This window comes from Myodes glareolus, chromosome 8 (genome assembly GCF_982192425.1).
Source record: "Myodes glareolus chromosome 8, mMyoGla1.1, whole genome shotgun sequence".
NCBI classification, from domain to species: domain Eukaryota; kingdom Metazoa; phylum Chordata; class Mammalia; order Rodentia; family Cricetidae; genus Myodes; species Myodes glareolus.
Window position 1 is genome coordinate 108,647,752 of NC_142033.1, and position 26,016 is coordinate 108,673,767.

Genomic DNA, 26,016 nt, shown 5'->3' on the forward strand with positions numbered 1-26,016 from the left:
TCACCCAAATAAGACAAGGGCCCCTGGAGGACTAAAGAGAAATAAAGGGAGTAAAAAGACTACTCCAGGCCCAGAGAACCCCGGTGGGAGGAGAGAGCCTGGGCCAAAGTACAGCCCACCTCCCATCCCAGTGCCGAGATTCCGCACAGCCACGAGCAGAAGACTAGGAGCAGACCAGCTGAGATATCACAGCCACGAGCAGACGACTAGCTGAGATATCACAGCCACGAGCAGAGGACTGGCTGAGATATCACAGCCACGAGCAGAGGACTGGCTGAGATACCACAGCCACGAGCAGAGGACTGGCTGAGATACCACAGCCACGAGCAGATGACTGGCTGAGATACCACAGCCACGAGCAGACGACTGGCTGAGATATCACAGCCACGAGCAGAGGACTAGCTCTTTTCTCCCTTTCCTTTCTTTCGTTGCTGTTGGTGCTGGTTTTCGAGACTGAGTAATTAACTCACTCTGTAGACCAGGCTGGCCTTGAACTCAGAGACCCGCCTGTCTCTGCCTCCCGAGTGCTGGGATTAAAGGCATGCGCTACCACTCAGGACAAGGAAACAAGGTCCCTGGAACATGTTACCCTGTGGATAGGCACCACCCAGTATTTATTGAGCGCCCACTGTGTACCTGGCAGTGGTTAGACACTGACTCCTAGTTTCTGCCCAGCCAGGGGGACTCGAACTCACGCTCAGCACTCGCGCCTCTTGCCATTTGTGGTCAGGGAAAGCCTTTGATCCTTTTAGACTGCTCTTAGGAACGTCTAGGCCTAGGGCTCTTTAAGACCGGGGAAGTGTTTCCCGAGGAGCGGAGTTGGAGAGGACCGGAAGTGCAAGAACGGAGCGGCGCTCAAACAGGAAGCGGAAGTTGTGGCGATTTGGAGTAGGGGTTTTAGGAGGTTCAGTCAGGCCGGGTTTAAACCAAACTCTGAGACCCCGGGAGAGGAGAAGGCGAGACGAGGAAAGGGCCTCGGCACAGGGCCGTAACGGGTGCATAAAGGTTCGCGGGGTGGGAAGGCCAAGTGGAGAGCGGACCTGCTGCCAGCGCGCGCTCTTCCGCCTGCACGATGAGCTCCAAAGGCAAGAAACGCGTGGTGCTGCCCACGCGCCCCGCGCCGCCCACGGTGGAGCAGATCCTGGAGGACGTGCGAGGGGCGCCCCCCAACGACCCTGTTTTCACCGCCTTGACCCCAGAAGGTAGGAGCAAACCTGACTGCAGCCAGGGCCCAGGGACGATCTCTGTTAGCGACCCTCTCAGACTCTGTCAAGTGCGTCACCAGAAGCAAAGGTGAAGGGCCGGCGAGCTTGATGACTTAAGCCAACCTAGGAGTCAGGGGCGGGAGGATTGCTGTGAGTTCAAACCTTGTCTCAAAGGGAAAAAGGAAAAAAAAACCCACCCCAGTGGCTCCTACGTGGAAATCTGAGGAAACGATACGTGCGGGGGCTGTTTTCTGCGATTCCCCTAGAATCCAAGAACCCAAGCAGTCCTGGGTGGGACAGCAACGGTCCTGTCCTCTCGGTGACTCCTGAAGCATGGGGTTTTGTCAGACCTGACTATTTTCTAGGGCCTAGACAGGTCTCATGTAGCCCATGCAGGGCTCCAACTCACTGTGTAGCCAAGGATGACTTCCAACCCCTGACCACCGTTTCTCCTCTCCAGAACCCCCAGATCTATCTCCAAGGGCCGAGGACCCTGAGGCCCGGCTCGAGCAGCTCTACCAACAGAGCCGGGCCTATGTGGCCATGAACGAGAGGCTGCAGCAGGCGGGGGACACACTGAGGCAGAAGTTCGAGGACCTTCGGCAGGCTGATGAGAGGTTAGAACAGGATGTCAGCCGGGTGACCTCAGCCACCTCCTAGACAAGGAGGGCCCCTAGACAAGGCGCCGGGCCCCTTGTCACCATCTGCTGCCTCAGCACTGGCTCCCTTGGCAGACTTTGAGCCCTTGTTCCCTCTTCCATCCTTGATGGCCTCAAAGTTGGGGTGGGACTTACGGGCATGGCCTCATTCATGGGGGCATCAGCCTGGGTGGCGTCTAGGACTTGGCGGAGGTCAGGGCTCAGAACCAACCTGCCCCACAGTGGCCAGCCCTCTGCTCCTACTTCCTGCTTCATGTTGGCCTGGGCAGCGAGGGTCTCCATCCCCAACATCTGCAGCAGGCCAGAACCTGTATGTCCAGCCTCACCGTGGTTGACTACCTCCTTCTGGCTCGGGTCCTCCTGGGTCCTGCCATCTTGCCTGCTCTCTGGTCCCATCTCCCTTGTGCGGAGGGAACTTGGCTAGGGGGTTTTCATTCTGGGGAGTCCAGGAATACGGGAGGAGCCCAAAGGCAGGGTGACAGTGCACGGATCTCTGTGGGGGCCTGTGTCCTGCAGGCTCAGCTGGGCACCCACAGGACCCTTCTGGGGTGGACATTACCCTCTGGACTGGAGCTTCAGTTGACCTTGCTGACGACCTGCTGCTCTGGAGTGGGCAGGCTTTGTTTTTGGAACATCAGAGAGTTCATTCTGGGTCTCAACGCCCGCCTTCCGTGAGCTGGACCCTGGATCACTGGGGCCCAAGTCCACTTCAGCCCCTTTGCGCCTTAGGCGCTGGCCACCCCACATGCCTCCTCATGTCCCAAATGGCCTTGGCTTGTGACTTATTCCTGCCATTCCCATTCCTAGTGGTCACTGTTTTCTCTGGGTTCCCGGATCCCCACCTCCACAGGTGGTCAGTGGCTGATGGCCAAAAGCAAATGGCCAGGTGTGGTTTGGCTGACCTGACTCAACCTTGGCTCTAGCATGTGTCTGTCTGCAGGGAGCTTAGGCCCATGCGCCAGCGCCTTGTGGCTGCAGTAGAAAGTTCTAGAATGACCTCCCCCATCCAGAGTCCGTGTTGAAGATTAATAACCCAGAGCGACTCAATGGCTTGCTTTATTAAAGATGTGAACGAGAACCAGAAGCGAGGCTGGGTGTCCTGTCATGTTGTGTACATGGGGTTGGGGGTCAGTATGTACAGAATATTAACCCAGTAGGACAGGACAGAGGTGGGGCCGCGGCAGAGGACAAACCAGCCAGATGTGAGCAGGGGGATGACACTGGCCGCCGGACAGTGTGAAAGACAGGACAGGAGGTGAGGTAATCGGGCGTATTGCCCTGTTCAAGCACCCAGTGGACCACTGGTCTCCAGCTCATGGTGCCTGTAGCCATTGCCAACCTGGAGGACAGAGGACACTCCAGAGGCGGACTAGCCCCGCCCCCTGGCTTTGGTTAACCCTTCAGAAGCCACTGTTCCAGCTCTTACCTACCCTGGTCTGGATGTTGCTCCATAGCTTGTGTGTCCCCCACTGTGTGGGGTGGAGAAGGCAAACATGGCCGACAGGACAGGAGGCTAGAAGAATGATGGGCCTTGCGTGCTGGCACCATGGTCCAGCCTCTGCTCCCCCTGGGGTCTCACAGTGCATGGTTTACAGGTTCAGTCTGCAGATAAGGTTCCCCCTCTCCAGCCCCAGCTGGACATCTGTCTCCTGCTGTGTCCCACCACGGGGGCACCCTAGGGTGCATGGTGGGTATGAGCTGGGGTCTCAGAGTCACCTTGCTGCTTTAGCCACTCCCTGCCAGTCCCCCACAGGCCAGACTGGGGGCTCTGCCGGAGCCCTGTCCAGCAGGCAAGGTCCTGGGGTTGAAGACTTGGTACCTGGTATTCCTGCTGTGGCGTGTCCCCAACAGGTTAGGGGCGGAGCCCTGAGCCAGGAAAATGCCAGGCATCTCTGGACTGGACCAGCAGCACTGTGGAGTCGGCCCTAGTGGTGCCCCTAGTTGTCAGTGTACCCAGGTGTGATGGCAATGATGATCGTGGATCTGTCAACTCCCCCGCCACAAGAAGGACGTGGGGAGGACAGCGGCGTCTGTGGTCCTTCCCAGAACCTTTCTTAAAACCACTTCCCTCAGCAGGGGCTTGAGGCCAGCTCAAGGAACAGTGTCCTTCTCTGGGAGCACTTCCTGCCGATGGCCGTGGTTACAGGTCCACAGGGGAGAGGTTGTCGGTGCTCTCTGCAGGAAGACACACCCAAAGCCTGGGTCCTCAGATGCCTGCCTACCTCGGGTCTTTATCAGCCTCCATCTTGATCCCTGTTCAGGCTTCCCACCTGGATTCCAGACTGGGTGAGCCAGGGATGCGGATCCTACACCCTGACACTTCCATGGGAAGGACCAGGCTCCTCCCTGCAGACACTAGCTAGTCCCTCCTCTGTGATAGTGAAGGGACACGGGGTTAGCAGGTCCCCAGAGTCACCCTGGGCGATCTCTCCGCAGCCACGATGAAGGGATGCTTGGTGAACAGCTTGGCTCCGCCCCTCACCCAGCACTCCAGCTGCCTCTGGGAAGGCAAACACGCCTGGCAGAGTCCTCATTAACCAATTACCCCAGCACTAATTACAGGCTTAGCAGTGCAGGGCTGAGGTAGCGCCAGCTGCCAGGATCTCACTACCCTCACCACAGCCCGTGCCAGCCCACCCACTGGGTGCAGCCTACACTGTAACTGTAACTGTAGTGCCTACAGTTCTTGTCCCTCAGAAAATGGTGCTGTGTGCCCTGTGGCCTGTCTACAGCCGATCCCCTCAAGCCCCAGGCATAGAAGCAAGGGCTGGCTCTAAGGTGCAGAGAGATGTGAGCTGGACAGAGCTCTGAGGGCACAGCTGTGCCTACTCAGGGCATCTGGAGAGCAAGCCCCCAGACTGGGCCATGGGGCAAAGAGAGAATGTTCCAGAAGGTTGGCCTACACCCACTACTCCAGGAGGCTGGTTGGAGAGGCAACAGGGGCTTTCTCCACGGCAGAGTCGCTGGCCGCTGTGGCCACCACCATAGGGCTGGGCACATAGTTGAAGGGGGGAACTCGTGCAGCCCTGCTGGGGGACCCATGCCTGCTGGTGGGAAAGCCCCCCATGACCACACTCAGGCCCTCGTGGGTGAAGGGCGCTGAGGCAGGGGGCTTGGTGAGGGCTGGCCCGTCCACATCACTGCCCAATGGAGCCGCAGGGCCGCTGGCCAGAGCCTGAGGGGGGTCCCTGCTTTCCAGGCTGGGTGAAGTGCTGGAGTTGGTCTTGGGGGTGGCAACATCTTCTGTTTGCACCACAGCGTCACTGGTCTTGCGCTGTGGAGTCCCAGCAGGGCTGTCCTCAGGTGATGGACCCCTGAGGGGCAGGGCAGTGGCAGGCAGTGTGCTACGAAGGATGTGGGGGACATCTTCATCTTTGATACGACGCCAGGTGGTACCAGGTGCAGCCACCCTGGGCAGTGGCCTGGTCTCTCCATCACTTCCCCGGCGAGTGGTATTGGCATGGATGGTGGGCACAGAGACAGCGTTATCTGGCCTGCGGGCGACGCTGATGTGTGGCAGGGACGCATACCGCTTGACTGTCTCAGGCTGCCCGGGAGGTGCCCGCACAGGCAGGCGGGAGGGGCTCTCGGAGCTGGTGCGCCTGGGCGCACGTGGAGCAAGACCTGGCTTGGCCTGCGGAGCTCTCTGTGGCGCCAGGGGCTGCCGTGGGGACGCCCGCAACTCATCACAGCGAGAGGAGCAGAGGAAGACAGCAGGGAGCGCAGGCCGTCCGCGGCGGGGAGAAGCAGCCTGGGAGGTGGAGGCTGTGGAGTCCGCAGAGGACAGCTCCGATCTGCGGCGACGAAGAAGCCCCGGGGATTCCTTGATGAAGGTCAGCTGCCTGCGGAAGCCTGAGCGGTCTGAGGACTCACTGCCACTGGAGCGGGCTGAGGCTATGCGCACTAGGCCCAGGCGACCACCGCGCACTCCAGAAGCCCCCTCGGCCCCCGTTCTTCCCCTGGGTCCAGGCTCTGGGGATGGCCTGGCCAGTGGTGGTGGCCCTCGCTTGACTGGTCTTTGCATGAATGGGATCCGAACAGGTGACTTCTGGGTCTTGTGTTGCTTAGCCAAAAGGGCCCGGGCCGGTGACTTGGGCACGGGGGACCCTCCAGGGCCAGGCAGAGGCCCTACAGTTGGAGTGGCCAGAGGAGACCTCCTGGGTAGGGGCTGGGAAGCTGGCGAGGTCTGTGAGGAGCTTGAGGATGGCGTCTTGACGAGGCGGGCTGGAGGGGTCGCACTCCTTGGTGGCTGGCTCAACGCTGCCAGCTCTGAGATCTTACCTGGCCGGTGGAGGCTCCGTGAACGCTGCTGTCCAGGGCTGGGGGTTTTGGTGGCAGTTTCTGGCTGAGTGGTTCCAGATGTTCCCATCTTCTTAGGTGTGGCACAAGGGCCGGAAACTCCTTTGGACTGAGCCCGGGAGGCTGGGCTGGCTGTGTAGATCACCGTCCGTCCCCGGAGCATTCCTGGCTCCCTTGTCATCATTTTCTGGGTACCCTTTGGCTTCTCGGGGCCACTAGGACACCGTGGACTCCCACTGGTCTTGGTGGAAGTTGCACCCCGTTTCTCTGGACGCCAGACACCCCTAGCCTCCGCCCCAGAGTTTCGCATTTTCCTGGGTTTCGAGGGCTGTAAAGTGGAGCCTGCTGACATCCCGGACACCAGAGACAAGAGGGAGTCAGACTCAGAAGATGGCTCCAGGCTGGCCTTGGCTGCCGCCTGGTGCAGCCACGTGACGATGGAGTTCGCACCCTCTTGGATGGCCTGCCACTCAACACTGTCTAAGTCAGAGGCTGGATCAGAGCCAGGTACCTCCTCACGGCATTTCCGGGGTATCTCAGTGGTCGGCACCTCGGACCGGGCACCTCTGGGCTTGCGACGTCGCAAGCCGGGAACTTGGGTTCGGCGCCTGGGCAGGGCTAAGCCGACACACCTCTGCAGTAGTTCCTCCTCTGCTCTGGGGCTAGGAGAGCTGTCCCGTTTACTGCCCAGGCCTGGGTCCTTGGTGGCTGCCTGTTCCCAGCCTCGGGGATGGCTGGCTGGCTGTTCAGAGGCCTCAGGCTCACTGAGGGAGCTAGCTGAGGAATAGCAGGGTGGAGTCTCATCCACGATTAGTCTGGGCTGAGCCCTCACAGGTGGTGTGGCAGGCTTTGATGCCCTGGATGGAGTCTCCTTCCTGCCTGTGGGTTTCTCACGCTTGAGAACCCGTGGGATGGCAGACGCCTGCCGGGGTGGTGGTGCCGTGACTGGGGGCTCCTCATCAGAGTCATAGAAGCAGTACACGGCTTCCTCTGTGGGTGTTGTGAGGCACAGTGACTGCAGAGCGCCGTCCCCACGGGTCCGGGGCTGGCACGAGCCATCCCTGTTGGATCGAGCACTCTGTGGCCTGCTGAGGGGTAATTCCAATCGTGCCCGGTTCCTCCCCGCCCCTCGGGTGTGCTCTGTACTCTTACCAGCGCCTGTTGCTTTGGGTCGGTGCCCACGGACCTGCCGGGCAGGGCCGGGACGGCCTGTGGGTTTCTGCCTTTCTCCAGGCCCTCCCGGCTTGTCCCTGGAGGGTCCCTGTAAGGTCTCATCACTGAGCGAGGCAGCACTGGAGAAGTTGACAGGTGTGCCCTCGGCGGAGTCACTGCCAGAGTCATCGTTCCCAGCCGGGGCCGGCACTAACATGTACACGGGGACTGGCAGTGCGCGGCGGCCAGGCACTAAGGCAGAGACCACCTTGCGGAGCCGGGCGGGCATGGCCGCTCCCAAACATTCACGCAGTACCTCCAATTCTTTATCAACTGCAGACCGAGCCCGAGAACCAACAGGTGCTGGGCAGTCCATGCGGCAGGCAGCCTCGTCCCTCCGAGGGTGTCCCCCGCCACCCCCTGCACGCTCTGGGCAGGCTGGTGGCCTCAGGCGCAGTTCCACGTCCTGCTGAACATACAGCTCGTGCAGGGCCAACGCGCTGAGGCTGGAAGCACAGGAAAAGTTCTCGTCGGGCTTCTCCACCGTGAAGCGCACGCTGCCTGCGTCCAGCTCCGAGGGCGGTTGGCATCGCTCCCGACAGTCTGCGATGTCTAGGAAGCGCTTCACGTAGCTCTCCCACTGCAGGCTGAACTGGCTGGTCTCAGGCTGGCCAGGAGGTGCTGGTGGCGTCTTGCTGCGACTCGGTGGCATAGTCTGCCCGGGGCTGTCGGGCAGCTCACTGGGGCTCACTGTGCCACTGCCCAGCCCACTGCACGGGTCACTGGGGATGGAGCTGGCAATGGAGCGGCTCTCGAAGCTGCCCAGAGAGCTCACAGAACTACAGCGGCTCAGGACCAAGGGTGTCTCCTGGACGCAGTTCTCCGATGAACTGGATGGTGTTGCATCCTCCACCCCAAGGCCTCGACTGCAGCCCCGGCGGGGGGCTGGGATGGACATGGGCAAAGAGGTGGACCCGGACGCTTGCCACGCCTCATCCAGCTCCGCCTCACCAGGGCCGGTCTCCTCCAGCCCCTCCAGGGATGAATCACTGTCATCGAGGTTCTCAGCCTGGCTGGGGCCAGCATGGCCAGTGGAAGACAGAGAGGACAGTGAGCTACACCGGGAGAGTGACATCGGCCCATCCTGTGCCACCAGCTTCTGCAGCACCTTGCTAGCCGCGGGCAGCGGAGAGGACACCAGTTTCTCGGGGACTTTGCTCAGGCTATCTGCAGGTATCCACGCTTGTTTCCGAGCTCCTGGGGAGGCTCCGGGTCCAACGAGGGGTCTGATACCCGTCCCAGTGGCACCGTCGAGCAGTGGCACATGCTGATAAGTTGGGGATAGCTTGATGGTACACACGCGGGCATCAGCGGCCGCTGTGTCCCGGGCAGGCAGTTCAGCCCGGCTGGGCAGGTCCAGGTCCAGCCGGCTGGGCCGATTCTGCCCGCGCAAAGCATCATCGTGGTGCTCAGCCAATGCAGCCAATGGGCAGGGCCGCATGTGTTCCCGGGGACAGTAGCCATCACCTGTGCTACCACTGTTCAGGCTGTCGTTGGAGAGGCTGGTGTGGGCCGCCTTGAGCCTCAGCAGAGGATGTGCCCGGCTGCTGGCCTCACGCCGCCCACCCTCAGTGCCCCGGCATGGTGAGCAGGACTGGGCACGACCCTCCCTTGGTGCCTCCTGCCCAGGGTCCCCTGAGCTGAGGCTGAAGCTGTCGTCTGATGAGGTGTGCAGGGCAGAGATGTCCTCCACCAGTCGGTCAATCCGAGCCACCGCCAACGCCAGCTTGGCCTTAGCTTTGGCAGCCACAGCTGCCTCCCCACCAGCCTCCTTCTCGGCTTCTAGGCCACCCTGGCGGGCAGGTTGAGTGCGGGCCAGTGCCTGGCCCTGAAGAAAGGGACCGCCAAGGAACATAGACAGCACCGCTGGGCTGGCGGGCTCGGCTGTGGTGGCCGCAGCAGCCAGAGACGGCGCGTCGTCATCATCAAAGCAGCCAGAGTCAGAGGCATAGTCCTGCACCAGCCCGTCTAGGTGGCGAAGGGGTGGCAGGGGCTTCTTTGAAGTGGTCTCTACCTCAGGCAGACCCTGCTTCTCCAAGTGGCCCAGCGCATGCGCCAGGCGCCGGGTGTCCAGCTCAGCTTCCAGTGCCCTCTGCTTGCGGACATACAGGCTGGGCACGCAGGTGCCCGGGGAGATGGCCGTAGCCGCTGCCTGGTACTTGGCTGGTCGGTGGGCCAGCAGGTTCCGCAGAGCGGCAGCACTGCCCATGGCGATCATCTTGTGTTTAGAGTGCACGAGGTTGCGCAGCATGCCCACAGCCCCCAGGTCCCACAGCAGCTCCTGGTCCCGAGGGCTGCGGGCCGACAGGTTCCAGAGTGTGCCGCAGGCGTTGCTCACGATGGTCAGGCTGTGTGACGTGAGGTGCTGCAGCAGTGTTTGTAGGCAGTTGTGATCACGGAGCACCTGCCTGGGGAAGCCCAGAGCACAAGGAAGGTGGACTTGGGTACCCCAGCCCTGTGGAGCCCACCATCCACACCACACTGCAAATCAGGTCATGCTGCCATCCAACCCATATCCGCTATACCCCGAAGTCACCAGCGCAGCTCCCAGCTCGGTCACGCTCACCTTGCTCTGCCATGCTCACCCTGGCCACACACACCCCTCGCTCCGCTAAACCCACTTCTACCTCTCTGAGCCTTTAACCAAGTCAGGTCTACCCCTGCCTGGGATGAAGCCAGTCCCAAATCTGTGTTGCTAAACGCCTAGGCCCGCCACGCCCACCCTGCCTGCTGTGCCCTAGCCACGCCCACCTTGCCTGCTGAGCTCTAGCCACGCCCATTCTGCCTGCTGCGCCCTAGCCACGCCCACGCCCACGCCCGCCTGTCAGACCCCTGCTCGACCACATCTACCTCTGTTGCTAGCAGATAGCCTAGTTACGCCCACCTTGCTAGTCACACTTAGCCACACCCCTGTCATGCCTGCCATCAGAATGGACCTGCTAGATTGGGCGCATGTTTGAATTTGAGAAAAATGAAATAGCAGTAGCGCAAGCATAGCCGCCCCACACTGTGTGACATGCTCAGTTGTTTGGTTTTGTTTTGAGGAAGGCTCTGAGGAGGCCAAGGTGAACTTTAAAATCGATTGCTAGCTGGCACTGCCCTCGCATTTAGCTCCCTGTGTCAGGTCACAGGCATGTGTCCCGTACCATCATGCCTGTGTTATTTATTTAGCTTGTTTGTTTTTAAAGCTTATGGGGCTGGAGAGATGGCCCAGAGGATAAGAGCACTCACTGCCTGCTCTTCCAGAGGTCCTGAGTTCAATTCCCAGCAGCTACATGGTGGCTCACAACCATCTGTAATGAGATCTGGTGCCCTCTTCTGGCCCACAGGGATACATGCAGGCAGAATATTGTGTATATAATAAATAAATAAATCTTTAAAAACTTATTTGGTCTTATTTTTATTTACTTTTTCTTGTTTATTTGCATTGGCGTTTTGCCTGTATGTGTGAGGGTATCCGAGATCTTGGAGTTACAGACTGAGCCACCATGTGGGTACTGTGAATTGAACCCAGGTCCTCTGATGAAAGAACAGTTAGTGCTCTTAACCACTGAGCCACCTCTCCAGCCCTTACCTTTGGTCTTTGAGACAGGGTTTCTCTGTGTAGCCCTGGCTGTCCTGGAACTAGCTCTGTAGACCAGGCTGGCCTCGAATTTTCAGAGACCCACCTACCTCTGCATCCTGAGTGATGGGATTAAAGGTGTGTGCCACCACCGCCTGGCTAATTAATGATTTTATCACATGTGTAAGGGTGTTTTGCCTGTATGAAAGTCCGTGCACCATGTGTGTGCAATCCCCACCGATGCCAGAGAACCTTGGAACTGGAATTACAGGTGGTGAGCTGCCCAATCTAATGCTGAGAACTAAACCCAGGTTAGCTAAGAGTTCTTACTGGGAAGCACCTAGTACCCCATCCTACCCACCCTTTCTCCTCTCTTCTTTGTTTCTTTTCTTCTCTCTCTCTCTCTCTCTCTCTCTCTCTCTTTCTTTCTTTCTTTCTTCCTTTCTTTCTTATTTGTTTTTAGAAATCATCTCATGTGTTAGTCCCGGCTAGCCTGTGCTTCCCAAGTGCTGGGTTCAGGAGCATGCCTTGCCCCTATTATGAACATTACTTACAACACGGTTTATTTTATTCTATGTGTACAGGTGTTTTGCCTATATGTTTGTCTGTGCCCTGACTACATGTGTCTGGTGCCAACAGAAGCAAGAAGAGGGCACAGGATTCTCTGGAGCTGGAGTTACAGATGGTTGCAGCTGCTGAGAACCAAACACAGATCCTCTGCAAGAACAACCAGTGGTTTAGCCACTGAATTACTTCTCCAGCACCAGTCTAGGGCCGGGTGCTGGCTGGCGCACGCCTTTAGTCCCAGCATGTGGGAAGCAGAGGCTGGTGGATCTCTGAGTTTGAGGCTAGTCTGGTCTACGGAGTGAGTTCCAGAACAGCCAGGGCTACACAGAAACCCTGCCTCAGTGGGGAACAGCAGTCTAGGGTGAGTTTGTCACTGTAGTCCTGAAGCTACTGCTGTAGCCCAGGCCGGCCTCGAACTCACTGAGAACCCCCTGCCTCTGCCTTCCCGGTGCCGGAATTAAAGGCGTGCGCCCTCAGGCCAGGCCTCCCGTGTCATCTTCTTGTGCTGTTTTTTGTAATCCACTTTGTCAACTGGATATGAGCCTAGACACAGCCCAGGTGAAGGGGCCACCCCTGGACTTGTGGTCCTGATGTACAAGGACGCAGGCTGAGCAAGCAGTAAGCAGCACACCTCCACGGTTCCTGCCTCTGCCTCTGCCCTCAAGGATGGGCAGTGATCAGAATGAACCATAGAGTCCTAAGACATTGTGTGTTACATCTTCAAAAATGAGCCTCTCGGTACATATGAGGTAGCAGCTGCCACCTGCAGCCCCCCCCTCCCACCATGTCATCCCCTAGCCCCAACCCTCTGCATAGCCAGGCGAATCATAGCGGAGACTGACCTGTAGTCCTCTCGGGTGGCAATGAGGCTTGACACATTGCGCAGGATCCCACCACCGCTCTCAATGACTGCCAGGGAGTTCCCTTGGCAACGGTAGGTGAGTGTGCTCACCAGGAAACCCAGTGCTCCATCCACCTGGCAAATGGCTGCCTTGTTCTCTGTGCTGTGCGCAGACAGATTCCACAGAGCACTAAGCACGCTCTTCAGGGTGGACTCCTGCGATGGGAGGGAAGGATGGTCAACATGAGGGGGCCAAGCAAGTTCCAGGACAGCCTGGAATATCTGTAATATGAATAATATGTTTGAAAATAGCTCTGTGAAAGAGCCCCCCAGAATCCCCAGTGAGGGACTGGGGGCGTGGTCAGGGTGAAGCCCCGCCTAGAATCCCCAGTGAGGGGCTGGGGTAGCTCAGCAGTGAGGTTTCAGAACTTTAGGTTGGGAGTCCCAGACTCAGTCATCCAGTTTACCTGATTCCCCCCAGGGTCTCCCTATTCCAAGCCTGTGTCTCACGACAGAGGCTGTGGTGACTTCCTCTGACTTCTCCAATGCCACCCACGCTCACCTTGGAGGCCCGCAGCACACACTCCATAAGGGCGGTCATGCTGCCGACTTCCCTCAGCACCTTCTTGCTGTTGATGTCGGCCCTCCATGACAGATTACGCAGGATACTGGACACGACCTGGACAGGGTGGCGGGGACAGTCAGAGGACCTTCCCCCCCACTTTGACCCTGGGGTGTCACCCACTCCCAGCCTGCCCCGGGTACCTGATGCAGCTCCTCACTCTCGGAGGCCAGCTGGGCCACAATGGCTTCCATGCAGCCTCGACGGGCACACAGTGTGGCCTGTTGGGATTGACAGGAGACAGTTACTGTCCCAGCAGTGGCAGCAAGGGGTTCCCCTGCTATTTATTCATTTATTTTATTTATTATGTATACAATACTCTTTCTGCATGTATGCCTGAAGGCCAGAAGAGGGCACCAGGCACCAGACCCCATTACAGATGGTTGTGAGCCACCATGTGCTTGCTGGGAATTGAACTCAGGACCTTTGGAAGAACAGGCAGTGCTCTTAACCGCTGAGCCATCTCTCTAGCCCCCTCCCCTGCTCTTTCTTTCCCTTCCTCATGGGTATGTAGATGAAATGGTGAGCCCAAGAGAAACTCTCGCCAGCCTGTGCCCCTCTGTATGCCAGAAGTGACTCCCACCTCTCAGGGCCACGTCCAGGCTGGGGTGAGGTGGGGAAAGCCCCAAGAGGACACCTGAGCCCCACCCATCCTCCTCCTTCCCCTGAGAACCTTGTTGGCGACGTCTCCGAAGGTGAGGTTGGTGAGAGTCATGCCAGCATAGCGGCGCAGGGCAAGGTTGAGCGGATCCCGCGTCATCTTATGCATCTCGTAATCCACCTGCAGTAGCTCCGCCACAGCCTGCAGCCCCCCTGTCGGAGGGGAAGGAAGGCAGGTGAGGCAGAGAGGGGCTTGTCTCTCCATCCTATATGAACCAATTTCCCAGGTCTTTTGTTTTATTTGGTTTGGTTTTTCAAGACAGGGTTTCTCTGTGTAGCCCTGGCTTCCTGGAACTTGCTCTGTAGACCTGGCTGATCTTGAACTCACAGAGATCCGCCTCCTAAGGGCTGGGATTAAAGGCGTGCGCCACCACTGCCAGACTTCTTTCCCTGTTCTTATATGGTCCCCCATACACACTGTCCAACCCATGCTCTGTACCACAGCACCTAGAGGGGTCAGTCCACCGCTGTGTAAGGCCCAGGAGGGGTGGGGTGGAGGGAGCTCACCCAGTTCATTCATAGCCCGACGGTATTCCTCATCAAAGGACAGCTTCATCACCGCACAGGTAGCCTGGCAGATCTGAGGCTCGATGGGCACAGGGGCTGTGGGCAGTGGCGAAGTTAGAGTCCCATTCCCGTAGTGATACCCAAGCTCTCCCTTGCCTCTCCCACGCTCTAATGCTTCAAAATCTGTGTAATGTCACACACTTGCTGAGTAATGGTGTCCTATACAGACGTCCACCTCATGGCTGTGGAGCTGTTGTCGCTTACATAACTGCACAGCAGAGACCGGTGAAGGTCTGTGCTGTAGCACAGGCCTGTGACTTCTTTAGCGCCCCGCCCCGAGGGAAGACAGGAGAGTCACAGGTTCAAGGCCAGCCTGGATAAATTAGGAGGGCTGGTGGCCTGTCCCAGCAGTACAGTGCCTGCCTAGAATCCCCAGTGAGGGGCTGGGGGCGTGGTCAGGGGTAGAGAGTATTTTGTGTGTCCCTTTGCCCCACTGACCCTTGGGTTCAGCTCACACAGCTGAGAAGGTGCGCAGCTGGCTGCTGAGCAGGTAGGTGCTTCCCACTCACCGTCTCCTGCACCACCCTCAGTCCCGCTGTTGCGCGCCTGCAGCCAGTCCCAGCAGGTCTCACAGTAGGCTCGTATCTGCTCCAGCACGTGCAGCACACGCATCTCCTTGCGCGCCAGGCCCTGATCCGGCTGGGAGAAAACAATGTTGTGCAGGGCTGCGTTGGCGCGCATGCGTGCATCTTTGGCACCAGGTGCGCCGGGGGTCCCCGCATGCCCCCCAGCCCCGGTCTCAGCGCCATGAAGTATCTGGAGTAACAGTGGCAGACAGCCTGAGCGGCGCATGGCTACACAGCTCTCAGGCGAGCTGGACATGGCCAGCAGTGTGCGCGCCGTATCTTCCTGGTCGCGTGTTGCCAACATGGATAGAAGCCAGAACACCACCTCCACCTGCAGGGCAACATGGGATGAGTGCAAACTGGCGGTGGGAACCGTGCTCCATCACTGTTGACAGTTCCCCGTGGGCCCGTATGGAGGCTCGGTAGATAATGGCACATGCCATCGAATCTGACGGAAGGGGAGAACCGACTCCTGCAAGTCGTCTTCTGACCTCATTACATCAAAACATGACCTTCCCCCAAGGGACACTAAGCAGGGCACTTTAACCCAAGCAAGCAGGAGGCAGAGGCAGGCAGATTTAAGTCTGAAACCAAAACCAGCCTTGTCTACACAGAGTTCCAGACCAGTCAGGGCTCCACAGTGGCATTCTGTCCCACAACAAAGACCTCTCGCCTCACAGAGAGAGAGCCTCTGTCCAGGTTGAGTCTCCATCAACCGGGATTGCCTGGGGACCCTCATCGGACGCCACTGGCAGCCCATGCTCGGATTTTTCCTTCTCACCTTGCTGTTGCCAGGCTGAGGGGTGCCATCCTCAGGGTGCGTGGGGACTTCCGGCTCCTGGTCCTCCTCCACCGACACAGGCTTCACTGCCAGCAGAGCCTGCAGGGAGAGCATGAGGCCTGGGGGGTTCAGTCTGCACTGCCCAAAGGCTGCAGAACCCTTCCAGGGCGCACAATAGGGGGCAGACATCAGTCATCACCCCTTTGGCCCTAGCTCCGCTTGTCTTGGTACCTGAGGCTCGGTCTGCTGCACCCGGTCCTGGGCCTCCAACAGCTCCTTGTCAATCTGCTCAAGGCGCGAAGCACGGATCTAGAGACCAGAAAAAGGGAAGGCAAGCTTGCTTGCTTGCTTGGCTGATTCCGCCTCCGAAAGATCCTGCCTCCACCCATTCAGCACGCCCTCCACTCCCTGATGCCTGCGTGTGCACCAGGCACCTGCGCGCGCTGCACCATCTCGTCCGAGGTGCCGAAACGCTCCTCCATCAGCGAGCGAATGTGCTGGGCCTCGAACTCCAGCTGCTGCCGGATGAGATCCATCTGCATCGAGAACTGCTGGGAGGGGGCACAGGCTGCGGTGAGGCGCATCCGGGGCAAGCCTCCCCGTCACACACACCCTGTACCCCCATCTTCGCTAGGTGGCCCGGGGTCTCACCGTGTCAACGTGTGGCAGCTCATCCAAACGCTTTGACAGGCCCTGCAGCTGAGAGTAATACCACAGCTTTTCCTTCTCCTCTTTCTCGATCTCGCTCAGCAGGAAGCATCTGGGGTAGGGGTGCGGGGTACCTTCTTATAGGTGACATTCGCAAGGACCCCCCACCCATACTCCCAGCTCTGAGGTGGGCACTGGAAGAAACTGGATGAGTGGGAGGGGGAAGCTAAGAGGAAGTGCAAAAAAGCAATCCCTTGGGAGGCTGAGGCATGAGGATCTCTGTGAGTTTAAGGCCAGCCTTGGCCACAAGAGCTACTTCCAAGCTAGCCAAGGCTATGTAGAGAGATCCTGTCTCAATAAATAAAAAGATAAAAACGAAACAAAGCATAAAGGGAATTCTAGGAAGCCGCAAGAGGCCACAGGGCTCTGGAATGCTCACCTCCTCCGGTTCATACATACCAGCTCTCGGTCCCAGAAGCCTAACTGTCCCCACAGCACCCAGGAGGCTGGGCCGGGGGATCCTCACTAGCCTGGACCGTATGCTAAGATCCCTCTCTTGGCTGGCAAAGTAGCTAGATAGGTAGGGCATTTGTCACCAAGCCTGGCCCTCTGAGTCTGTCCCCATGGATCTTCTGGTGTCCGCTGACGACAACACACAAGCCATGGTGCTCCCAAAGAAATAAATATGGTTGGGGAGCCAAAAAAAAAAAAAAAGCAATCAGCAAAAATCTATTCCCATTTTATGGAGTGGAAATCTGAGGCCGGAAGTCGCACATAGCTGACTTAGGCTGAGTTGATTGTCCGCTGCCCATCAGGCGGACCTCATGCAACCCGGACGGGCTGAGCCCAGGCTCCAGTGCTGCCCCCTCCACTGGCCCTAGGCCCAGAATGTTTGGGCTTCTGTCCTTCCATCAACAAAGGCCTCCTTGAGAATCTCTGGAGTTAGGCCTGATTCTGAGCCCTGACTTTGGATTTGACTCTGTCCCTAGAGACGCCTGTATGTCTCCGACTGGGGTGGGGGGTGTCTGCCAGGAGCCTTTCCCTTTGCCAGAAATGTCCCCATATCCTCTGTCTTCCTGCTGGGGTCAGCCAGACAGGAATACAGTGGAGATGAGAGTGGAAGAGCCTGGAGATGGGTGTGACTTAATGGGGGCGGGGCCACAAGCAATGAGCCAATCATAGGACAGAGATCCCTGGGGGCGGATCCTTTCCACTCTCACCGCTCCTGGTCCAGTTCCTCCAGCAAGCGAATGGTTGCCCGGCTCAGCTCCCCGAAACTGTCCTTGGATGGGCCAGAGCCGTGCACTGGGCTTCCCTCTGGAGTTCGGGAGGCAGGCTCCGGGTCCAGGGCTGGGGGCTGGAACTTTAGGTTGTAGAGGCTACTGATGTCAGTCTGAAGAGCTGAAAGGAGGGGCATCGCGGGTGAAGGTCAGCCACCCGCTCCCGCTGTGTCCCCGCTAGCCACGGGACAGTCCCTAACGTACTGCACTTCACCTTTCAGCTGCTCTAGCACTTCCGTCTGCCCGGAAGACACCAGCACCCGCGCCTCCTGCTCCAGCTTGCCCTGAAGGTGTTTTAGAACTTCCTGCGGGCATAGTAGCGAATAGGGTTGTGGTCATCATGGCTGCCCCGGGGACCTCTCTCCGCCTCCCAGGACATCATCAGTGCTTCTGAGCCATGCCCGGCACACAGACCCTCACCTTCATGCCCGAAGTCTCTGTCTCCAGCTTGGAAAGGTGGCTGGAATTATCCCTCAGCTCCTGCCTTAAGTGTGTGTTCTCCGCCTTCAAGGCCTCCACCTGCCGGACCAGCTGCTCGTACGATGCCATGGAACTGGTCATCTTCAACTCCTGCAGTGCCTGGGGACAAGGAGGTCACAAGAGTGGGAGCTGGTGTCCCTCAGAAAGGCCAGGGTCTGAGCCCAGCCCTCTCGCCCACCCCAGGGCGCGCTCAGCAGGAATGGTAGTCTGGTGTGAGGCAGAGGAGTCCTCACAGGGTTGTTTGATACATCCAAGTCTAACTGATGAGTGGACAGACAGATTTGTGGACACCTACACTGACAGACAGACAGAGGGTCACACAGACATCTGTCAGCAGGTGGATGGGCCACCTGGAGGCCATCAGGTTCACAGACTGACACAGGAGAAGCTGACAGACAGACCGACAGAGAGACAGACGGCAGGCAGGCAGGCAGATGGGACTGATCCCCCAACAAAGCACAGATTGCCCAGGCTGGCAGACTGCCTGGGAAGGACGGGTCATTAGCTCACCCAAGACACTGTGAAGGCCGAGGAGCCCTGACTAAGGGAGCTATGGGCAGGAGATAGACCCAAACTCACCATGGTCATCCCAGGACTTTGAGTCCTGGGCCGGTCCCCCCGAAACCCCACCCTCCCTCCATTCATGAAAGGTTCTCCAGAGTCTGCTCCTGGCCCAGCCGGCAGCCTGGCCACAGCCCAGCTCTTTGTGCTCCCGAATGTCCAGCCTCGGCCCTCTGTGCAGCTGGCCAGTGCCTCCTCCTTCAGCTTGGCTCTCGCTCCACAGCCACCCTGAACCCCCACAATCCCCCTTCCGTCTTTGTTCCCTTCATATGCGAAAGCCCCCTCCCTCCGCCTTTGTCTGAGGCCCACCAATGGCATCTCGTCTCTTCTCCTGCCTCCTCCTCCTCCTTGGGAGCCCCCCTCTCCTTGCCAGCCTTAAGGCTCCATCCCAAATCAACCACACCCACTCTGTTTAGGCAACACCTCCTCCTTTGCTCCCTGAACACCTGAACACACATGATCTCATACTAATATCTCCTTTTCTGGAAAGCCCTGCCCACCCTGATGTCACCCAGGGCATGGGTGGAGGGAACCACCAAATGTCTGAGGGTCTCAGTCTCCCACTATCCCATCCTGCCTGGAGGACCGGCTGTGGCCCAGCCATGCCTTCTGGCTTCTTCCTACAACAGAACCAAATCTCAGCTGTTCCTGGGAGAGAGAAAGTTGGGTCTAGGGCTGGGGTGAGGTAAGAATGGGAAAGGCAGACAGCGTAATCAGAACCCAGACTCTTCCCACAGAGATGCTTAGAAGTCCAGGTAGTTAGCTGGGCATGGTGGCACACACCTCCATCCCAGCTCTCAGGAGGCACAGACAGGTGGATCTCTGAGTTCAAGGCCAGCCTGGTCTACAGAGAAGTTCCAGGACAGCCAGGACTACACAGAAAAACCCTGTCTCGAAAAACCAAACAAAAAAAGAATTCAAGGCTAGCTAGCTTAGGCTACATATTGAGTTCATAGTTAGCCTGAGCTACGTAAGACTCTATCTCAAAAGACCAAACTAAAAGCAAGCAAAACAGACCTGTCCTCTCCCTGTGTCTCTGCATGTCCATTGAAGAGCAGATCTACCTCTGACTGCCCCAAAGGGCCAATGGGAGTTTCCAAGGCAGAAGTGGCTTCACCTTGACACAAATTCTACCCACGGATCAAGGCTCACATTAACTGAGCCCTGGGTTTGAGCAGAAGGCAGCAGGCCTTGCCCAGCCAGGAGGAGGAGAGGAGGCTCTGCAGGAATTGTGTAGTCCCACATGCCCACCCATTTGGACGCTCGTGGTCCACACTTGATGGTTCCTCTCCATGTCGCTTATTATCCTGTCCCCACAGGGCTACCAGCCCTCCAAGCTGGCGTCTGAATCCACCCCACCCTCACCCTTGCACCAGGCCACTCCTGCCGGTGTTCTCCTGCTTGCTACTGCGGAAGACACAGTCCCCTCCAGAGGAAGCTACGAGGCTCACTGTTGGATTCCATCCTTATGGTGTTCAGACGCTTCCCATGGCTCCCCAGTGCCTGCCGGAAAAACCTCAACACCCTACACGCACGCATCCTCAGGGTCCACCCTACATACACTACGGAAAGGTGTCCCACCTACCTCTAACCCCAAGGTGGCCACCTTGGCAGGGGACAGACAGGGAGACAAGCAGTAACTGGATGCAGGTCTCCTGACTCAGAGGGGGAGACACAGGTGTGGAGGGAGACAAACACCCGGGGGGCTCATCGCTGAACTCCTGACATCCCAACACCCCAGCCTTTACAGAGAGGTAAAGAAACAGACCAGAAGCACACAGAGACCTCCCGGGGACGCACAGCATCCTGTTCTCTGATTCTCCTCTTCATCCCTTATGTATCATCTACGGATCTGGATGTTGGAGCCCATGAGTGTGTGTGTGTGTGTGTGTGTGTGTGTGTGTGTGTGTAGGACTAGCTATAGTGACTGAGATGCCTGCCTCATCCGGACACAGTCTCCCCTCAGCTCCTATTCTGCGTACTGACAGGGCGCGGCAGGTCGCGCCCCTGCCCTCCGCCCAGGGGAAGACGCACGCTTACTTGCATCTGGGCTAGCTGTGAGGCCCGGGGCCTCCTTCCTCCTCTTGGCTAAGCCTGCAACCCAGACTTGGGGTGTCTAGGTCTCCGGGGATCTCAGCAGCACGAGAAAAGGGGGGTGTTCCGAAGGGACAAAGCCCGATCCGATCCCGGCCTGCCCAGGCGGTGCGGTGCTGCCGCTCCCGGCGCTGGGCGAGACCACCGTGAGCAAGCGGGGGAGGATGCGGGATGCAGGTGCTTGAGCCAATGGCGGCGCGGGAAGACGAGCTGGTGCCATGGCAACAGCCAATAGCAGCCCGGGGCGGGGACCCGTGGTGACCGCGGGGCGTCGGGCCTCCTTAGGGGCCGATGGAGTGGGAGCACTGGGATTGATTTCTTAAACCCCTTATCAAGGGAAAAGGGGTGCTCTGAAGCCAAAACCCCATGCAAAGCATCAAATTGGTAAATATTACTCCAAAATCTTGGGGGAATTTGGGGTCAAGACTCAACCCAACCCGCCAGGTGTGGAGATGTCAAGACAGGAAGGACTTGGGACAAACAAAGTCAGAGTACTCTGAGGTCCTCAATGACCTGGGACTTGGAAGGCTGGGAGATGGACAGGCACTCTGGGGACAGATTGACAATCGCATCTTTCACTGCCCCGCCACCTGGAAGCATCAGGACCTGTGACCGATTCCTCCCCGTGTCTCTCTGCCCCTGTCTCTATCTCACCCCAGGTCTCTATCTCTGACCTCCTGATGCCCAAAGGGGCGCCCTTGGGCACTAACCGCAGAGCCTGGGGCTGGAAAGATGGCTCAGAAGTCAACAGTGTATGTTACTCTTCTTGCAAACACAAGTTCGGTTCCCAACATCCAGGTCCGGTGGCTCCCAGCTCCCAGGGAATCACACACCCCCTGCGACTGCCCGCACCTGCGTCATGTGTGAGTGTACACACACACACACACACTGCCCAGGCCTGGTGTCTGGACAGTCCCTCTGGCTGCCAGCCCCACTCACACAGCATAAGCGTTGTCGATGCTGAGAGAGGTGGCTATATGGCCTACTGCGGTATTTTCCCATCTGAGGACACAAACCATAGAACTTCTGCCCCTCTGTGGTGTGAAGGAATCTCAGGGAATGCCAGGCAAGGCAAGGGAACCCCTCACCCTCCAGTATTTCCAGACAGGAGCAGTTAGCAGGGACCCTAACGGTTCCCACCCAAGGCTTATCAGGGACCTGCGGCTGCAGTAAGGGAACCTCCAGCTGGCTGACCAGTGGTGTCCTCGCTGCTTGGGAGGAGATGGTAGAGAGGCCCTTGCTGGAGGCGGGGAAGTGGGGAAGGCTTTCTTCATGTCTGTCATCCCAGCACTGAGGCTGAGGCAGGAAGATTACATGGCGTTCGAGGTCAGCCTGTGCTAAGGTGAGACCTCGTCTCCAAAATAAAAGGGACGAAGCGGGACCTGGCATGCTGCATCAGCCAGCTTGAAGTCCAGGAATGGCGGTGTCCGTGAAGCACTGGAGGGGGGTTTGCGGGATTCAGCCAGGGCGAGCCATCAAGGCCGGGAGAGCTGGGAGGGTCCTCATAACTCAGCCCAGAGTTGAACAGGGTGGGGTTGGGTACAGAACACAGAGCCTTTTAGACTTCCATTCTGCCTCCACCTCCCTGGGTGACCTTGGTGTCCAGCCTGGCTTGCAGTCCTTATAGAATAACTCGGGACTGTTCAGTTTCTCCAGAACACCACAGTGTGCCAAGTCCTCTCAGGCAAAGGCTGGGGGAAGGGGAGCCTTTACACTCCCACATGGAGACACTGAGGCTTGTGCTAGGAAGAACACACTGCTTCAATCACACCCGAGCTGCAGCCAGGCCTCTGGAGGGGTTGGGCCCATGGAAGGCTATGGGGACCCCCCAGACAGGAACATTCCTCACTCTTTCCTGTCCCCTCCTTGCTGGATGAGCCTATGATGGAATTGGACGCCATATTACCAGGCACTCTGAAGTCCTAAGAGCCTCTGGAATCCAACCCCCAACCCCAGTCACCAAGAATCCAAGGCCTGACCTTCATGATGTGGGAGACCCTGCACCTAGTGCACTGTGCCCAGGCTTTCCAATGGGCTCAATGCACCCTGGGACCTCGACTTAACACTGCAGAGGTCACTGGACCTGCGGAGTCTGACGGCTGTCCTCTTGGCATGCAGCAGCCTACATACACCCCCAAGTGGGCTCCACTGGCTGTGGAGTAGGCACTGGGCAGCTAGATGACCACACGCTGCTCCTCATTTGTGCTCTGTGCTGGGTGACAGAGACAGCAGATGCTGGAGCACACTAATGGCCCTCAATTTCCCTGGGAGCGGGCAGGCTGCAGGCACAGCCACTCCCCAGACCCCCAGCGCCTAAGCACTTCTTTGGCTCAGTCATATGACCTTGGGCAGCTTGATCCTGCCCCATTTTCCCCTTATGTGGGGGAACTACAATCTTAGGAATGTCAATCTATGGACATTGAGCAGGTGGGCCCTAGCTCCGTGGTGTCTACGGGGAAACTGAGGCCTAGCAGTTTGCAGGGCGTGGTCGGGTCCCGCATTCTGCGCTGGCTGGACCCTGAGCGCGATGTACCCCAGCTTCAGCCCTGTCTCCCAACCACTGGTCTCTAGAGGGGAGGAGGGAGAGGAGAGTGAGGGTCTCTTGCGCGGAGGGATGCTCCCAAAAGGAAGGTCTGCGCCTGCGCAGGACGGGGGAGGGGTCGCTGCAGCACAGGGGAGAGGAGCCCAGCCCCAAACACATGCCTAGGCGGTTTCCTTGGCAACTATCTCCAGAGCAACTATGAAAAGACCCCCGACTCATCAAGCTGGCTTGCTCTAGCCTGGGTGTCTTCACGCTGACCCCGGGAGACGGCTGTTTGTAGTCAGGACCCCACCTGGTTTTACCCACACCCTCGTCCCGGACCAGGACTCCCTGTACCCTACCTGGTCCCCGAAGAAGGCTGAGTGCAGGAGGCTTAGGAGCCCCAAGAGCCCCATGGAGCTGCGGCTGCAGGACAGCGCGGGCCCCGCCCTTGGCCGCAGGGATGGAGGCGGGAGGCAGGGAATATTGCGCCTGCGCACAGAAGGGTGAAGGGGGGGGCGGGGGTGTCACTCCTAAGGGGAGGGGTGACCTGAGACTCTAAAGATGCCAGTGTAAATCGGAGACCCGCTTGCGAACAGCAAAAACGTGCATTTCTGATTACCTGGAGGGTTCTAAGGATTATAAACAGTCCAAGGACTGTAATTAAAAAGGAGGGGCCCATGAAGAACTGAGATGTGGGGTGAGCTAGAAAGCGCCACCCTGTGGCTGGGACATCTTGCACCCGTGTGTGGACAGTCATTCAACATTTGTTGAGTGCCACTCAGAGCTGTGGGAGGGGCCTGGAGGGGGCTGGCTGAATGGGGACACTGTCCTAGTTGCCGAGCCCATCATGTAAACACGGAACAATCAGGCCTGAACCCCTGGTCTTTGTCTACTTAGCAAAAATCAAGAACGCTAAAAGTCCACTGGGTGGTGGAGGCAGGTTGATCAGGGGGTTCGAGGCCTACTCTACAGAGTTCCTGAATATTCAGGCTACAAAGAAACCCTGTCTCAAAAAACAAAAAAGGTAAGTCAGGTGGTCAGATGTGGTACACTTGGGAGACCAAGGCAAGGTTGCCGTTTTGTTCCTTTGATCCAGGTGCCGGGAAATGTTTACATATAGCAGGCAGAGGGGCTGGCGCAGATGTAGACAGAAATGGATATGAAAAGTAACGCTGTAAAGACGGACTGGCCACTGCCAGGGATCCCAGACTTTCAGCCTTCGTGGGCAGTCGCTCATTTCAGCACGGTGGGCAGCTGGAGTCTCCAGCTACTCTGCCGGCTCTCACCCCCAAAGCTCTCCAGTAAACTGAGGCCGGCTGCTGCCAAGCAGGCCAGTGTATGCCTTTAACCAGTGCTCAGGAGAGCTCAGCAGGGGAAGCAGTCCCTCCTCTTGCAGCACCTGTAGAATCCCATGGGCGCGACAGCCCGAGGTGTAGGATCTGGCGGTGGCCCAGGCCCGCTATCCCAGGATCCTGGGAGGCTCCCGGGTCGAGCAGCCAAGCCCTTACCACTGGCCCTCTACCACCTCCCACAGCTGCTCCCAGCAGACCCTGCACTCATTTCAGTTCCTGCTCACTCGCTTGTGGTCCCCACGCACCCCCAGCCTTCCTGCTCACTCTGCTGCCATTGTGCTGCGCCCAACAAGACAGTACTGAATGCTGGGCAGCTTAGATGAGCCAACGGGACCACAGCGCAGACAGGATGCATGTGGCCCCGGAACCGTGGAGGACTATGCACGACGGCCCCCCCGAGGAGCCCCAGAAGAAAGCAGACTCCGAGGACTGAACATGAGTCTTTATTGACCACAGCTACTTGAGGGGGATGAAGCGGGAGGAGTGGGTGGCACCGATGCCAGGCCGGCCGTGCTTCACAGGCTTGTAGGTAATGGAGAACTCGCCCAGGTAGTGGCCAATCATCTCCGGCTGCAGGTGAGGGCGAGCGGAGTGTGAGCGGCGTAAAGAAGGCGAAGCCGCCCCACCCCTGCCCAGTCCCCCCGACCCGCGCGCGCTCACCTTGATCTCCACTTGGTTGAAGGTCTTGCCGTTGTACACGCCCACCATGCTTCCCACCATCTCGGGCAGGATGATCATGTCGCGCAGGTGAGTCTTCACCACCTCGGGCTTCTCCATGGGCGGCGCCTCCTTCTTGGCTTTTCTCAGGCGCTTGAGCAGCGAGTGCTGCTTCCGCCGCAGGCCGCGGTTGAGGCGTCGCCTCTGCCGGGCGCTGTAGAGCTGCATGAGCTGCTCACTGTGGGGAGAGACGGGGGTGGCTCAAGGCCAGCCCGGGCCCCGGGGTCCACCCTCAGCGCGCACCCCCAAAGCGGATCCGGACAGCCCCGCCAACCAGCGCCACCCCAGCTACCCAAGGCCTCTTACTAGGACATGTCCAGCAGCTGGTCCAGGTCCACGCCGCGGTAGGTGAACTTGCGGAAGGTCCGCTTCTTCTTCTGTTCCACCTCGGCCTGCATGAGCGCGAGTCGGGGTTAGCGGGACCCGGAGACCCCGATCAGCGCCCCCGAGGTCTGTGATCCCCGTCCCCGGGCGGATGGCGGCGGATACACCAGAGCGCCGAGAGGGCCCAGAGTGCCGAGAGCGCGTACTCACCATCTTGACGGCGACTCGGAAAAGGAAGCGGTGGCTGCGTCTGCGCAGTTATCGCGAGCTCCGCTGGGAGGCCACGCCCCCAGCAGCACGATCGCTTCCGCTTTCCACAGACTCTCCGTCGCCCCCTGCTGTGTGGAGGGCAAAGCGCAGCCAGCCTGCGCCAGAGGAGTGTGCTTCCGTTTGGGGTTTTTGTTTTGTTGTAGTCTCTGTCGCTCTTTTCTTTCTTTCCCTCTCTGTCTCTCACATGTTCTCAAGGAGTCCCGGTGCTCTCGAACTCATAGCGGT

General features: G+C 58.5%; 3 protein-coding genes across 7 annotated transcripts; 1 reads left to right on the forward strand and 2 right to left on the reverse strand.

Moving 5' to 3' along the window:
• Nucleotides 1-817: 817 nt before the first annotated feature.
• Nucleotides 818-11,981, forward strand: C8H19orf25 (chromosome 8 C19orf25 homolog). 3 transcript variants are annotated; one of them, XM_048460219.3, is made up of 3 exons: nt 818-1,202; nt 1,666-1,822; nt 11,522-11,981. In XM_048460219.3, exons 1-3 carry the CDS (start codon nt 1,073-1,075, stop codon nt 11,634-11,636), a joined length of 402 nt encoding a protein of 133 aa, XP_048316176.1. In that variant the 5' UTR covers nt 818-1,072; the 3' UTR covers nt 11,637-11,981. The 3 variants fall into 3 exon arrangements, with proteins under 3 accessions (XP_048316176.1, XP_048316184.1, XP_048316192.1); XM_048460227.3 differs by lacking the exon at nt 11,522-11,981 and adding an exon at nt 2,381-2,948 and having other exon boundaries at nt 831-1,202; XM_048460235.3 differs by lacking the exon at nt 11,522-11,981 and having other exon boundaries at nt 834-1,202; nt 1,666-2,948.
• Apc2 (APC regulator of Wnt signaling pathway 2) lies at nt 2,903-23,591 on the reverse strand. 3 transcript variants are annotated; one of them, XM_048460114.3, is made up of 15 exons: nt 23,488-23,591; nt 17,890-18,048; nt 17,684-17,774; nt 17,410-17,590; nt 16,193-16,301; nt 15,976-16,089; nt 15,773-15,850; nt 15,542-15,640; nt 14,704-15,091; nt 14,135-14,230; nt 13,641-13,780; nt 13,111-13,188; nt 12,908-13,024; nt 12,347-12,561; nt 2,903-9,783 (listed from the first exon to the last, which is right to left on the reverse strand). In XM_048460114.3, the coding sequence occupies exons 1-15, from the start codon at nt 23,539-23,541 to the stop codon at nt 4,773-4,775; spliced, it is 6,930 nt and encodes a 2,309-aa protein (XP_048316071.2). In that variant the 5' UTR covers nt 23,542-23,591; the 3' UTR covers nt 2,903-4,772. The 3 variants fall into 3 exon arrangements, with proteins under 3 accessions (XP_048316071.2, XP_048316070.2, XP_048316078.2); XM_048460113.3 differs by having other exon boundaries at nt 15,976-16,092; XM_048460121.3 differs by lacking the exon at nt 23,488-23,591 and adding an exon at nt 20,551-20,720 and having other exon boundaries at nt 15,976-16,092.
• Nucleotides 23,592-24,910: 1,319 nt separating this feature from the next.
• Rps15 (ribosomal protein S15) lies at nt 24,911-25,704 on the reverse strand. Its single transcript, XM_085692511.2, has 3 exons — nt 25,504-25,704; nt 25,141-25,375; nt 24,911-25,050 (listed from the first exon to the last, which is right to left on the reverse strand). Exons 1-3 carry the CDS (start codon nt 25,593-25,595, stop codon nt 24,937-24,939), a joined length of 441 nt encoding a protein of 146 aa, XP_085548637.1. The 5' UTR covers nt 25,596-25,704; the 3' UTR covers nt 24,911-24,936.
• Nucleotides 25,705-26,016: the final 312 nt, after the last annotated feature.